General features: G+C 54.6%; 1 protein-coding gene across 2 annotated transcripts in view; it reads left to right on the top strand.

The window, feature by feature from the left end:
• Positions 1–7481: 7481 nt before the first annotated feature.
• Positions 7482–13649, top strand: part of LOC122754324 (phosphatidylinositol 3-kinase regulatory subunit gamma) — a 70512-nt gene continuing 64344 nt past the window's right edge. Inside the window, exon 1 of one of the 2 annotated variants that reach the window (XM_044002639.1) lies at positions 7482–7800. In XM_044002639.1, coding sequence (XP_043858574.1) covers positions 7653–7800 — 148 coding nt within the window. In that variant the 5' untranslated portion in view covers positions 7482–7652. Of the gene's footprint in view, positions 7801–8330; positions 8380–13649 lie in introns of those variants that run through there. The other variant, XM_044002640.1, reaches the window with a different exon arrangement.

The raw sequence follows: 13649 nt of genomic DNA on the forward strand, positions 1-13649 counted from the left end.
TAAGATAGCAAAGTCAATAACAAGGAACTGAATCTCAGAAATAAGCATTCTCTGTACCTGCGATCTCCCATGCCTACAGAAGAATTCTAGTCAACTCCAGTGAATCCCTCTGTCTCCTCCCCAGCTTTGGAGGGAGGGAACACGGATCACTTCAAGCACTAGGGTTGAAGATTAGAGTACAAAGCTGCTTCGTTTAATCATCCCCTTGCCATTGTGTGTAGCAGTCTAGAAAGCCATTACTTCCTGAAGAATGTCAGTCTAAAGAACAGAGACTTAGAGGGTTTCAGGATGTCATTTCCAGGTCTGTGCTTCCCATGTTATATCACTCTGTGTCTCTCACTGCTTCTACCTCTTCTGCTATTGGCCTCCCTGAGATCTTTTGGGTCTTTTTTTCATATCTTTTTAAACCCACTGTACCAGACTGCTCCTCGAATCATTCTTAGTGATGTGCCCATGTTAGACTCGCACACAGCCTTTTGGGAAATATAGTCCAGAGAATTTGCCCCAGTGAGGGAGGCTTCCTTGACTCACAAGTATTTTGTGGGGAATGAAGCCCATCCACACATATATCCTCTATACAAGTCAGAAACAAAATGGTCATCTCTGACATTCTTCCTTGACATCTCTGCCCTTAAGTTTTGTATTTACTAACTTTAGGCAAGCGACTTCACCTTTCCTAGCCCTATTTTCCTAATTCCTAAAATAGGGTTAATATTCCTTGTCCTACTTCTCAAATATGATGCTTGAGGAAAGAGCTTGGCAGGTCAAGTAGGGTCTAAAAATGAGACCTAGTGTTATTAATGCCCATTTATAACATTATAACAACAAAACCACCACCACCACTACTATATTTCTATATTTCTTCTTCTTTTTTTTTTTTGGTGAGGCAATTAGGGTTAAATGACTTGCCTAGGGTCACACAGCTAGTAAGTGTCAAGTGTCTGAGGCCACATTTGAACTCAGGTCCTCCTGAATCCGGGGCCGGTTCTCTATCTATCACCACCTAGCTGTCCCCTACTACTACTACATTTTTATAGCTCTTTAAGATTTGCAAAGTCCTTTACATGTTGTCTCATCTGATCCCCTTTGAAGTAGGTGATACTATTATCCCCATTTCTCAGATGAGAAAACTAAGACTGGAAAGTAACTTGCCCAAGATCATGAAGCTAGTAAGTTTCTGAGACAGGAAGTGAATTTAGGTCTTCCTGACTCCAAGTCTGCTGTTCACTCCACTATGAGGTGAAGCCCATTGGGGCCAGATAAAACTTGTATCCTATGATAAGGGGGTTGGAGGACCCTGGGGCAGCCTCGAACTGTCATCCAGCCAAAATGGTCTTCTCCCTGTTCCTCACACAGAACACTCCATTTCCTATCTCCACACTTTTTGCAATGGTCTTTTGGGAATGTCCTCTCTCCTTACCTGAATTTCTCTCTTCCCTCAAGAGGAAGTTTAAGCATTATTATTAAGCATGAAACCTTTCCAGATCCTATCAACTCCAGTATCCTCCCTCTCAAATTAACCAGTATTTAACTAGTCCATGCATATCTCCCTTAACACCCTTTTACAATAATTAGCTTGTTTTAAGCAAAGGGGGCAACATAATGGCCCCAAGTTCCACTTAGTTCCTTCTTCAGTTTTAGGGAGTTCATTTTAGTGTATTTTTTTTTTGGTGGGGCAATGAGGGTTAAGTGAGTTGCCCAGGGTCACACAGCTAGTAAGTGTCAAGTGTCTGAGGCTGGATTTGAACTCAGGTCCTCCTGAATCCAGGGCTGGTACTTTATCCACTGCACCACCTAGCTTCCCCCGGGAGTTCATTTTAGATGAAAAGTTCTGAGTGTGATCACAATTTCTTTGAGCCCACAGTTAGGAAAATTCCTAACATCCTGGGCAAGGTTGGGCTCTCTATCTTTACATTTATATCTACCACTAGTTAGCCCTATGTGTCTGGGTAGCTGAGGCAAAACTCAGTTTGCTGGAAATATTTAGGTAATGCAACAGCAGATTCTATTATAGTAGCTGTAGCTAGAAAGAAAGGCATTGATTGGGAGGGGAACTTGGAGAATGAACAGATCTTTTCTTAGGACTTCCTTCGGCCTGGATCCCCCTCTCTGAGGTGCCTGGAGATCCAATGACCGTCCTTGGTATCCCTCTTCTCTGCCACAGCTCAGTTCACCCATTGCTTTGGTCCGTGCACTCTTTCTCCAACTTTTGGAATCTCCACACTCAGCGTCTTCCCTTCCTCCCCACTCTGAGATAGCTTCTCCCTTTTATACAGTTGCTTAGGGGGTGACCCAGTTTCCCACACAGGGGTTGTGATGGATTCAAGGAAGTGTAGAGGTCCCGGTCACATTCAGTTCTGATTGAGCCAATCCAAAACTGTTCTCACCCACTCAAAGCACCAGAGCTAAATGGAGTGGTTACCACCCCACCCTGAGTTGTACTTGTTTGTTAACTTTCTGTTTACACCTTAGATTCCGTTTTATATGCCCTTGCTGACTCCCTCATTACAGTGTCAGACTTCTGAGTCTAGAGATTGCTTGACTTTGCCTTGTATACGTAGCACACAACAAGTACTGGTGAATGCTTGCTAATGGATTGATTGGTTGACTCAGAGTCTCCTAATCCCTTCTCTGGCCCTAGAAAGGGGCCACTGTTTCTATATGCACTGTTAGTATCTTCATGCCTCTGAAATGCCTTGGATGATCTCGGAGGAGCTTCATCTGCAGGTCCTTCTCATTTGTAAGGCACTGCAGGGACTCTCCCAGATGGAGCAGGCTCATCGTGCCCCATAGACTCAGCCTTGACCCAGAGAAGTTGGGGCAGGGGCCTGGGCCATGCAGAAGAGAAAAGGGGCTGGAGTGGGGGACACAGGGTCCAGGAACCAGCTGTGAGCTTTCAGCTGGTCACCCCTTTCAAGAGCAATGGCATAGCGAAACCCCAAACCAAAGGAGAAACAGCAGAGGCGCAGTGGAAACAGCCCTGAGTCCAACTCACACACCTGAGCTTGAATCTTGCCTCTGTGGCTCAATTGCCTGGGTGAGTCTGAGATCTCTTAACAACCCCCCAGTCTTCCGTTTCTTCCTCTTTAAAATGTAGGGTTTGAATTAGGTGGCCTACAAGGTTCTTTTCAGCTCTAGGCCAAACTCAGGGGGTGTGATGTGTGTTTCTATCTGGCAAATCTTACAAATAAACTGTAAAATGGCACCTTTGTTCATCAGACTCTCCTTGCTTATTTGGGGGTGTCCAGAGAGCTTGGGGGTAATGCAGCAGAACCAAGAGGCCACATGCCAAGCATCTCTGACAGTGAGCAAGCCACGGGGGTGGGGGGGTTTAGGAAGAGGGAGGGAAATGCTACAATTGCTTAACTTTTCACAGAAAGCCCAGACAATAGGCCGGGCCAGTAAAGGGCAGTTTATCCCTATGGAATTACAGGAAGATGGGATTATTCATTCTCTGGGTTTGTCTTTTTTTTTTTTAACTTTCAAAGGACTGTATGGGCAACAGCAATATCATCCTATGGTACAAATAGGTAAAGGAAGGTAGAAGAGGAGGGGGAAGGAGAGGAAGGGAGAGAAAGAGAGAGAAGAAAAAGAGACAGGGAGAGGGGAAGAAGGAAAAGATAGAAAGAGGGGAAGAGTGGGGGGAGGAAAGGAGGGGAGGGAGAAGGGGAAGACAGGGAGGGAGAGGAAGCTTTCAAAGCACCAGCCTTGTGACCCAGGACTTGGCACTCAGGGAGCTGAATTTGCTCCCTGCCCAGGCCAAATATAATTCCCTAGCATGGAGGGGAGCCAGAACACCAGAGCTAACAGTCTCTACCTTTGCCAAAAGTGCCTGGGGCTGCTTGGAGACAAGCAGTGAGAACCTTACTTTTATCTCTCACCTCAAGGCAAAGAGGTAGACTCTTCCCCAGGCTGTGACTGGTCATCAGTCTAGGGCACTCATTCAATCCTGTCCCAGAAGGAAGCTCCTTCCCACCCCCTACCACCCCAAAAGAAAGAGAAAAACTTTGTAACAAATATACCTCCTCAAGCAAAACAAATTCCCACATTAACCCTGTCCAAAAATGTCTTATTCCGCCCCCTGAGTGCCACCTTCGAGGAGTGGGTAACCTGCTTCGTTGGTCCTGTGGAATCATGACTGGTCACTGCACTGATCAGAATCCCCAGTCGTTGTCATCAGTATAGACATTGTTCTCATCATAATATAAATTGTTCTCCTGGTTCTGCTCGCTCCACTTTGCATCAGTTCATATAAGTCTTCCCCTGTTTTTCTAAAGCCATCCCCTTCATCATTTCTTACAGAGCAAAAGTATTCCTTGTTCTCCAGAGGTCCCCTGGACTAGAACTTCGGGTCAGAAAGGAAAGAGGGGAGGAGGGAGAGGAAAGGGGAATAAATACTTCTTAAGCATCTCCTATGTGCCAAGGACTGTGTTCAAGGCTTTACAATGATTTTTCTCATTCCATGCTCACAACAATCTATGAGGTAGGTGCTATTGTTATTATCCCTACTTTACAGGTGCAGAAATAGAGGCAGATAGAGGTTAAATTACTTGCTCAAAGTCACAAAGCTAGTGTCTATGGCAGGATTTGAACTCAGGTCTTCCTGACTGCAGGGTCAGCTCTCTCTACCTAACTGAGAGAGCCTCCCTAGAAAGGGGGCAATCAGGGACTGTCACTCCTGAAGGCTTTTCTGTTAGCCCAAGAATCAGCCCAAGTGCCTTCTGCTCTCTGGGTCAAAGGAATGAGGGTCGAGAGCCCCCGGAGAGCATTTTATGAAAGTCCCACCCCTTCGCTTTAAGGAGGAGGCACTTGAGACCGGCAGGGAGGAGGGAACTTGACCAAGGTCAACAGGAGAACCCGTGGCAGAGGCTTGAACCCAAGCCTTCTGGATTCCCAGACCTTGAAAGGGCTCAGCTTTCAGGGAGAGTCTTTTGTTTAGTGGGCTGGGGCCGGGGGCGCCACGAAACAGAGTCGGGAGCCAAAGGCCAGCAGCTACCCGGAGGTTCTCCTCTTTTCCCTGCTTTTTTCTTTCTCCCTCATTTTCCCGGAATGAACAGGGGCATAGTTGGGAGAAAACAAAGCCAGCGGCTTCGTGGGTCAGCATGCTCTGCCTAGTGTGCTGCCCAAGCCCGGCTCTGGGGGCTGGCGGGGAGGCCAGCGGCCATCAGGGCAGGCTAGAACCTCTGCCAAGGACAGGGCCAAACCCAGGAGCCCCTGGCTCCAGTCTGGACTTCAGAAAGCTGAGAGGATCTCAGAGTCCTGCCACTTGGGTCCATCATTACTTAGCTCCTCCATTTACCCTTATCCCTGCCCCCCCCCAAGTAGTGGAAGCTCACTGGCTACTAAGGACAGAAGTCAAAATGGGGGAGAAGAATGAGATGGGGGGGCGGTTGCGCCCTCCCCCGCCCCCCCCAACACTGCCCAGCAGCCCAGGGTAGGAGGGGCAGGAGGCGCGGCGGCCTCCAGGCCGGCGGCTGCTGCCAACAGGAGCACAATGGGCTTTGTTACTCCTGAGGAAAGAGGAAATATAGTGGTTCTCGCCTCCTCGCACGGCATTGTCCTGGGGGGCCCCAGTCGCAGTTCCGGACACTGTACACATGCTATACGCGGGGCCTTACCCTGCTCGCCGTTCTAATTATGCCCCTACCTCTGGGCAGCCCCGATCCATTTAGACTGGGACACTTGGGCGTGCCTGGAGTATTAACTGGAGTCCCTGTGGTGGGGGCGGGGCCCGAGGTACCCCTGCCCAAGGATGCCCCAGAGGCTTGGTTCCCAAAGTCCGCGCCTCTGCTCCGCTGCGCTGCGCTGGGCCGGACCCGACAGGCTGTCAGGCTCCCCCTCCCCTTCCCTCTCCCTCTCCCTCCCCCTCCCCCTCCCCCTCTCCCTCTCCTTCTCCTCCAAGACCTTTTCTGCTTTGGGGAGCCCGCCAGGGAGGGAGCCCAAAGCTTAGGAAAAGTGGTATGGGCTCTCTGCTCAGACCACTCCCCCCGCCTTCCACAGCTAGTGGACAGCTCCAATTGGGGAAGTCTTTTGCAAAACCCGACTAGCCCAGGACTTCTCTCCAGAGCTGGGAGCCTCGAGAGCTCAGCCCGCTTCGCATTCTGGGCCTCGGGGGAGCCCCTTTCCCCTCTAGAAGGAGGGCGGGCTCTCCGCAGTTCTGAGACCTGGGTCCAGGAAGAGTGCCCCAGGGCACCAGAGGCAAGAGACCCTGTGGGCTGGGGGGTGTATTCTTTGTAAATGCTCTTGGTGCTGTCTGTACCTGCACACGTGTAGTATGTACACGTTGTGATATGTGTACTCACTGGTGTGGAGTATGTACGGGTCTGCATACATGCTTGAGTGTGCTGCATGTGCGCCCGTGTACCTGTGCAAGGAGTGTGAGTGTAGGTGTCTGTGCACAGCTAGGGGAGAGAGGTCTGGACAATACACACCGGTGGTGGCATGGTTCGTGGATATGTTCGTGCATATGTGTACCAGCGCACAACTGGGGGATATGTCTGGACAATGTACAACGTATGGACACGGTGTGTGAGTGTCCAGGAGCCCATTCACAGGCTTGTGTCATGCGTGTGCAATGCACAGCTGAAGGGTGCCTGGACAATGCACAATGTGCCATCATGGTGTCCTGCGAGCGTGCACATGCGTGTGTCATGTGTGTGCACTGCAAAGGGATGTACATGCACGTACATGACTGTGTGCGGGGGGGGGGGGGGGTGCCGTGCCTCTCCCGCTCCCGCCCCTCGGCCTCTGTCTCCAGGCAGCACTAGCACGAGCTCTGCTCTTCTGCTAGCTCCGCCTCGCCCCGCCCCGCCCGGCCCGGCTCGGGCCGGCCCCGCCCCCTCTGCTGCTCGCTGTCTCCGGGCAGCCGGAGCCCCCCGCGCGTCGGGCTGAGCCAGCCGAGCTGAGCCGCGCGCTCAGGGCCGGGCCGCCTCCCCCGCCCCCTCCCAGTGCCCGCCCCTTCTGCCTTTGTCCCGCTTGGTAACTGGGATCCCGACCAATCAGCGACACACCGGCCGGCGCCGGCCGCCTTCTGATTGGCCGGCTGCCGGGCGCGCAGCCGCCTCGCGCGGCCTCTCCTGGAGCAAGGCAGACAAAAGACGCAGGCTCCCGGCTCCGGCAACCAACCTCCACCAATCACGGCGCCCCGCTCTGCCCCCGCCCTCCCCCCGCGGCTCACAGTCTCCCGGCCCCAGCGCCCGGCGCCTGGCCAGCTCTTGGGTCGTACCACCGTACTCCGCTTCGAGGGGGGGAGCCTCGGGATGAGGTGACGTATAGGGGAGGTCTACCCAAAAAGCCCCCCATTTTTAGGCCGCCTCCGTACATATCCTTCTATTTTAATATCTATTGTGGCCTTCTAGAGGGTCTCTTGCAGTTCGAGACGGAAGGGTAGCTCGTGCTCCCCTCCCCCCCCGTGCCCCCCGGCCGGTGCAACATTAGTCTCTCCCAGGCGGGAGGCGGGGCCGGACCCGGGGGGAGGGCGGGCGGGCTGTCCACTCCCCTCCCTCCCCTCCCTCCGCGCCGTTAAAATGAAACTCTAGTGGCCAGAGCCGGAGCTGGGACTGCAGCCGGGCCGGGGCCGAGAGCGGGCGACGATCCCGGGGTGGCGTACGTGTGGGGAGCAGAACGGTGCGGCCAGCCCCCTCGGGACAGCAATGTACACGCCGCCGTGGGGCATGGAGCGCGAGGACGGCGGCGAAGGCGAAGGCGAAGGAGGCGAGGGCGGCGAAGGCGAAGACTGGAGGGACGTGACCATGCCCTACTCCACTGAGCTCATCTTCTACATCGAGATGGACCCCCCAGGTGCGGGGGAGGGGGACCGTGAAGAAGGGGGAAGGGAGCCGGGGGCTGCCTGCAGGGGAAGGGTGCAGGGGGAGAGGGGTCGACGTCCTGCCCCGCCGAGCTCCTCTAATACAGCTAGATGGACCCCCCCCCAGGTGCTGGGGAGGGAGGGGGACCAGGGGCTAGAGGGGGAGGGGGACAGCGGGAGGGGAAGAGGGGACGACGTCCTGCCCCGCCGAGCTCTTCTAAGAAATCGAGATGGAACCCCCCCTCCCCCAGGTGCAGAGGGGAGGAGGGAGGGGGACGGGGTACCGTGGGGAGTGGGGGGACGGGAGCTGCTGGGGGGAGGACAACGTCCTACTCCGCCAAGCTCATATAATATAGCGAGATGGACCCCCCCTCCCACTTCCCTCAGGTGAGGGGAGGAGGATGGGGGATGGGGACCAGCTGGAGGGGGAGGGGACAATGTCCTACTCCGCTGAGCTCATCTTCCACATCGAGATGGAACCCCCCCCTCAGGTGCGGGGGGGGGGGCGAGGACGACGATGTCTTGCTTTGCCCAGCTCATCTTCTAGGTCGAGATGGACTTCCCTCCCCCAGGTGCGGGGAGGGGGCTGCTGGAGGGAGGGACCGACTGGAAGGGGAGGGGAGGAGGGTGCAGTGCTCCGCTGAGCTCATCTTCTACATCGAGAGGGACCCCCCCAGTTGCGGGGAGTGGGGGAGACTGGGACGAGGATGAAGGCTGGAGGGGGGACAACAAGGGGGGGCGAGAGCACAATCTGCTCTTCTAGACTGAGATGAACCCCCCCAAGTTTGAGGAGGGGGCTGTTGGGGAGGGGGACTGGCTGGAGGGGGAGGGAAGAAGGATGCTCCGCTGAGCTCATCTACGCCGAGAGGGACCCCCCCCCCAGGTGCAGGGGGAGCGGGCTGCATAGGGGGAGGGGTAAGGATACCCTGCTTCCCTGAGCTCATCTTTTACGTTGAGATGGACTGGGGGGGGGGCGGGGGGGCGGTTTGTGAGAAAGCGGGTTGCATCGGGGGAGGGGGACTGGCCGTGGGGAGGCGGGGAGGATGCCCTGCTGCTCCTAAGAGTTCATTCAGTTTATCATATACGTTGAGATGGACACCCCCCCCCCCCAGGTGCAGGGACAAGGGAGGAGAGTGCCCTGCTACGATGAGCTCATCTTCTGCATCAACCTGCCCCCCCCTCCGTGCGGTGGGGAGGGGGCTCGGGGTATACGATGCCCAGTTCCTCGAGCTCTTTTTCTGCATCGGGATGGACACCCTCCTCCCCGAGGGGTTGGGAGAGGAGGAGAGGGTCCCGGGCTCTGTCGGGCTCATCTTGTACCTTTAGATGCCCCTCCTCGGCTTTGGGGCGGGGGAATTATCCATGAAGGGGGTTGGGGACCGGCCGGAGGGGGTGATGCCAGGCTCCTTGGAGCTCGCCTACTTCGCCATAGGTGTGGGAGAGGGGTACTCCGGGAGGACGATGCCCAGGTTTCCCGAGCTCATTTTCTACCTCGAGGTAGACCTTCCAGGGCCCGAGGATAGGACTAGCAACCGGGGGGTGGGGGTGGGGGGCTCGAAATGGACCCTCCAGGTGCGAGGAGGGCGCTGGGGACCAGCAGGAGGGAGGAGAGGAGGCCCGCCCTGCCCTGCCGGTCCGTGGGGTTGCCACAGCCAGATAGAGACTCCCAGGGGGCCCGGGACCGACTGTTGGGAGGGAGGAGAGGGTGCCCCAGCTCCTTGGAGCTCCCTCTTCCGCAGGGAGGTGAGCCGTTCAGGTGCACAGCCCGACCCCTCCTTCTTCCTTTCTTTCTCCCGCGTCCCCAAGGGCGGCAGTTAGAGAGCAGCCTGCCGCCCCCCTCCGGGTTCCCAAAGTTTGAAGGGAGCCCCTGGACTTCGGGTGCACCGGGGCATTCGGCAGGCTGGGCAGGGCAAGGCAGGGCTGGGGGTGTGGGGGTGGGCGCGGCCTCCCCCCCCCCCACTCCATTTGCCACCTCTCCTGATCTTAGCTACCTGTCCCGAGCCCTTGGATTTGACAAACTCACCCCAGGGGCGGGGGGAGGGGGACTGGGGCGGGGCTGGGACTGGGGCGGGGCACGTCTTCAGGCAGGGGTGTGGCAACAGCGCCCCCCCCCCGCCTTTTCCTTTCTTTAGCTTTCTTAAGTACTTGCTCGTACGTGCAGTTGGGAGCTTAGTTCTTTCTTTGATTGTGGGGTGCAGGGGGAGTAAGCTCTCGGGCGAAGCTGCAGATAGTGGAAGGGCTTTTCTTCGGGGCGGTCTCCTCCCTCTGCCACCTCCCCTTCCCCCTCCCTCCTCCCCAAGATCCGCCTGCCATGCCAGGCTCCCACTTCAGCCTGGGGCCCCACCTGACGTTCATGCCTCTTTGATTCTTCCCGAGGTCGGGGGAGGCACTCGTAGGGAGACCTTTGCAGCGGTCCGTGGCTCGCCCGGCCCAGCCCAGCCCAGCCCGTCGCTGTGGGCACTTTCTAAAGCTTTGTCCCAAGCCCTCCCTTCCAGGTTTTCTTTTTTAATGGGCGCCTCCGCTAGGAGGGGGACAGGAAAGGGAATCGGAAAAGTGGCCGTCGAGGGGGGGGCGGGGGGGGGGGAGGGTTCTTTTTCATTTTCCAGTCCATCCATGGGACAATCAGATGCTAAACCTCATCTGCCTGTAGGGAAGGCGCTTGATTCTTTCTATTTTGGACAAGTTGGGGGGGGGGACTTTCTGCCTCCCGGTTTTTGTTCCCCGTGAGTTGTGTGTGTGTATGAGAGAGAGAGAGAGAGAGAGAGAGAGAGAGAGAGAGAGAGAGAGAGAGAGAGAGAGAGAGAGAGAGAGAGAGAGAGATTTAATGTCCTAAGGCTAAGCCTGCAGGATGGGGAGCTTCATTGAAGATTGTAGCGAAGCAGGTGCCCTTGCGGGGTGTTCTCAAGAGGTCTGAAAGCTATTGGGCCTCTAAAAGTACAGGTGTCCAAGGGATGGGAGCCCCCCAAGATCCTTCTCCTGGCCTCGCTGTCCATCAGTGACACACAAGGATTGTGCTGGATTTTTTGTTTATTTCGTTGTCTCTGCCCATTGGTAAAATGGGTCATTCTGTCATTTGTATTTGAGAACGATAGGAAGAGCCCCTGGCTTTCATCTTTCTTTTTTCATTCCCGTCGGGCATTTTGCCTTTTCTCTGCCCTGAGTCCTAGACTTCTCCTTTATTCATTCTGTGATCGGGGATTGATGGCAGGGGCAGCTCAGGAATGTTGAGCCAGGTTTGTCGGAGCTACACTGGCCACGGTGGGTATTTTCCTTCTTTGTTTTCTCCCAACAGAAAAGCTTCTCGTCTCTTAAATGTGTTTGTGGTGTAGAGGAGCCGAAATGAGCGTATCATCGGTGTGTGCCCCAGCTAATAAAGCAAGGTTAGGGATTCGCGATCGTCACAGCGCCTAAGCTGCATTGTTCCTTCTCGGTCCCTTTATAGACTTAGCGAAGCAGGCGACAGGGGACGACAAGGGAGGGAAGGAGGGCGGAGGGAGGGAGGGGGCAGGCGGGCAAAAAGGACCCCCAGGAATTGTTGAAAATAGGAGCCTAGTTACATGGTTTGGAAGCCGAGTTGCCACAATCGAGGCAGTAAGACAACAATTTCAAGGCAGGCTTGGTCATTGTTAGAGATTGCAGCTTTAATTGTAATAATATCAGCTAGCATTCGTATAAAGCCTTAAGGTTTGTAAAGCACTTTACAAATGTTATTTCTCTCATTTGATCCTCACCACAACGCTGGGAGCTAGGTGCAATTGTGATCCCCACTTTACAGATGAGGAAACTGAGGTAGTCAGCGGTAAAGAGACTTGCCCAGGGTCACAGAGTTAGTGTCTGAGACAGGATTTAAATTTGGCTCTTGCAGAGCTCCATCTGCTGGACCACAGGAAAGGGGGCTGCTGCTGCATTGAAGAAGGCTGAACTTGAGTCAGACCTGGGTTCGAATCCCACCCACCTCCAATACTTATTAGCTGTGGGATCCTGGGGAAGCCACTAAGCCCCTCTTGAGGAAGCAGAGAGAGCCCAACTTCTCCAGGGCTCTTTCCAGGCCCATCTGGTCTACACTTCCCTGCTTCGGGGAAGGTAAACACTCTAAACTGATTCAGATGGCTTAGTGGGAGCCTTGAAGGGACCCTCTGCATAATCCCCTCACTTGCCACCCCAGAGGGAACTGACTTGGCTAAGGTCACTGAGTTAGCAGCAGAGCCAGAATTCTACCTCAATCTTCTGACTTCTAGTTCTGTGCTTTCATCACCCCGGGCTATTTATGGCTGTGCAGCCCAGGCTCCGGATAGGGGGATGACTGCATCCGGCTCTTTGTCGGTGATTTGGATGCATTTGCCGAAAGCCTTGCAATGCCCAGGATTCTCAAATCTCCTTGTCCAACTTTAAGCTCCCTGCTGACCTCCATCTCCCTTCTCCAAATGCCTAGTAGCAGCATCTTGCACTGGCTGTCCTGTAGACTTCTTTTTTTTGTTTTGTTTTGTTTTGTTTTGTTTTTTAGGCAATGGGGGTTAAGTGACTTGCCCAGAGTCACACAGCTAGTAAGTGTCAAGTGTCTGAGGCCGGATTTGAACTCAGGTACTCCTGAATCCAGGGCCGGTGCTTTAACCACTGCGCCACCTAGCTGCCCCCTCCTGTAGACTTCTTAACCTCAGCCTGCCCCAAACTGAACTCGGTATCTTTTCTCCCAAAGCCTCCCCACGTCCGAATTTCCCCTTATTGTTGTGGGCAGCACCATCCTTAAGGCCACAAGGCTCCTCAGCCCTTTATCTGTCGACAAGGCCTGTCGATTTCACCTTTGCAGCCTCCCTATTGCCTCGGGCCTGGATGCACTAACCACTAGTTGCTGGTGGGGGGGGGGGTCCTGCTGTCTCGAGGCTCTCCCCACTCCAGCCCACCCTCCATTCCCCCACCAAAGGGATTTTCCTCAAGCACAGATCCGGGGGGGCACCCTCCCCCCTTGTCCCCGCTAAACTCCCAGGGCTCCCAGTCACCTCAAGGATCCATTATCAAATCCTCTCTTTGGTGTTCCCAGGCTTTCAAAACCTTCTCCCCCCAACACAGCCCCACAGAAGATGGAGTTTTAGGTAGAACATGAAGGCAACTAGGGAAGTGGCAGCCAGCTGGATCTGAGAAAGGTGCCCATGGACTTTTCTTAGGGGCTCACAGGCTATGTGTGCTGTGCCCTCTTATCAGTCTGAGGCTTTCCCTCAGCTGAATATTCCCAGTCTATCCTTTCTCTATCTTATTTGTACATAGTGGTTGGCATTTAGTCTCCCCTTATTTGATTGGGAGATCTTTGGGATCTGGGACTGGTGGCCTTTGCCTCATTGTATCCCCAGTGCTTAGCACAATGCCTAATTTGTAGCAGGTGCTTAACAAATGCTTGTTGACTTACTGACTAATTCATGGACCCTCTCCCCTTTCTTAGCTCCTAACCCCTTCGACTTCTCAGCTGTGGGATCTCAAACAGATCCCTTCATATCTCTGGGCCTCTGTTTCTTTCTCTGTCAAATGAGGGGGTTGGATGAAACAACCTTAGGGGTTGGTCCCTTGCAGCTCTGAAGTCTGTGATTATGAGAGCGGGGCCTCACTCAGGCCAGCTGGGTTGGGGGCTGCAGTCAAGCGTGGATGGTGGGCAGACTTGGGAGCTTAGTGTGTCAGTAGCAGAGTATGGCCACCCAGGGAGCTGACGGGATTATTTTTTGTTGATGAGGTCTCATGTCCAGAACCTAGGCCATGAAAATCCCAGGCTGCTCCCTCCTGCTCTGAATGGAGCTGGAGCATGGCTTAGTTTTGGAGGAAGGATGGTGACAAGCTTAGGCTGGAGAGCCCTCGG

Source organism: Dromiciops gliroides, chromosome 4, assembly GCF_019393635.1.
Source record: "Dromiciops gliroides isolate mDroGli1 chromosome 4, mDroGli1.pri, whole genome shotgun sequence".
Taxonomy (NCBI): domain Eukaryota; kingdom Metazoa; phylum Chordata; class Mammalia; order Microbiotheria; family Microbiotheriidae; genus Dromiciops; species Dromiciops gliroides.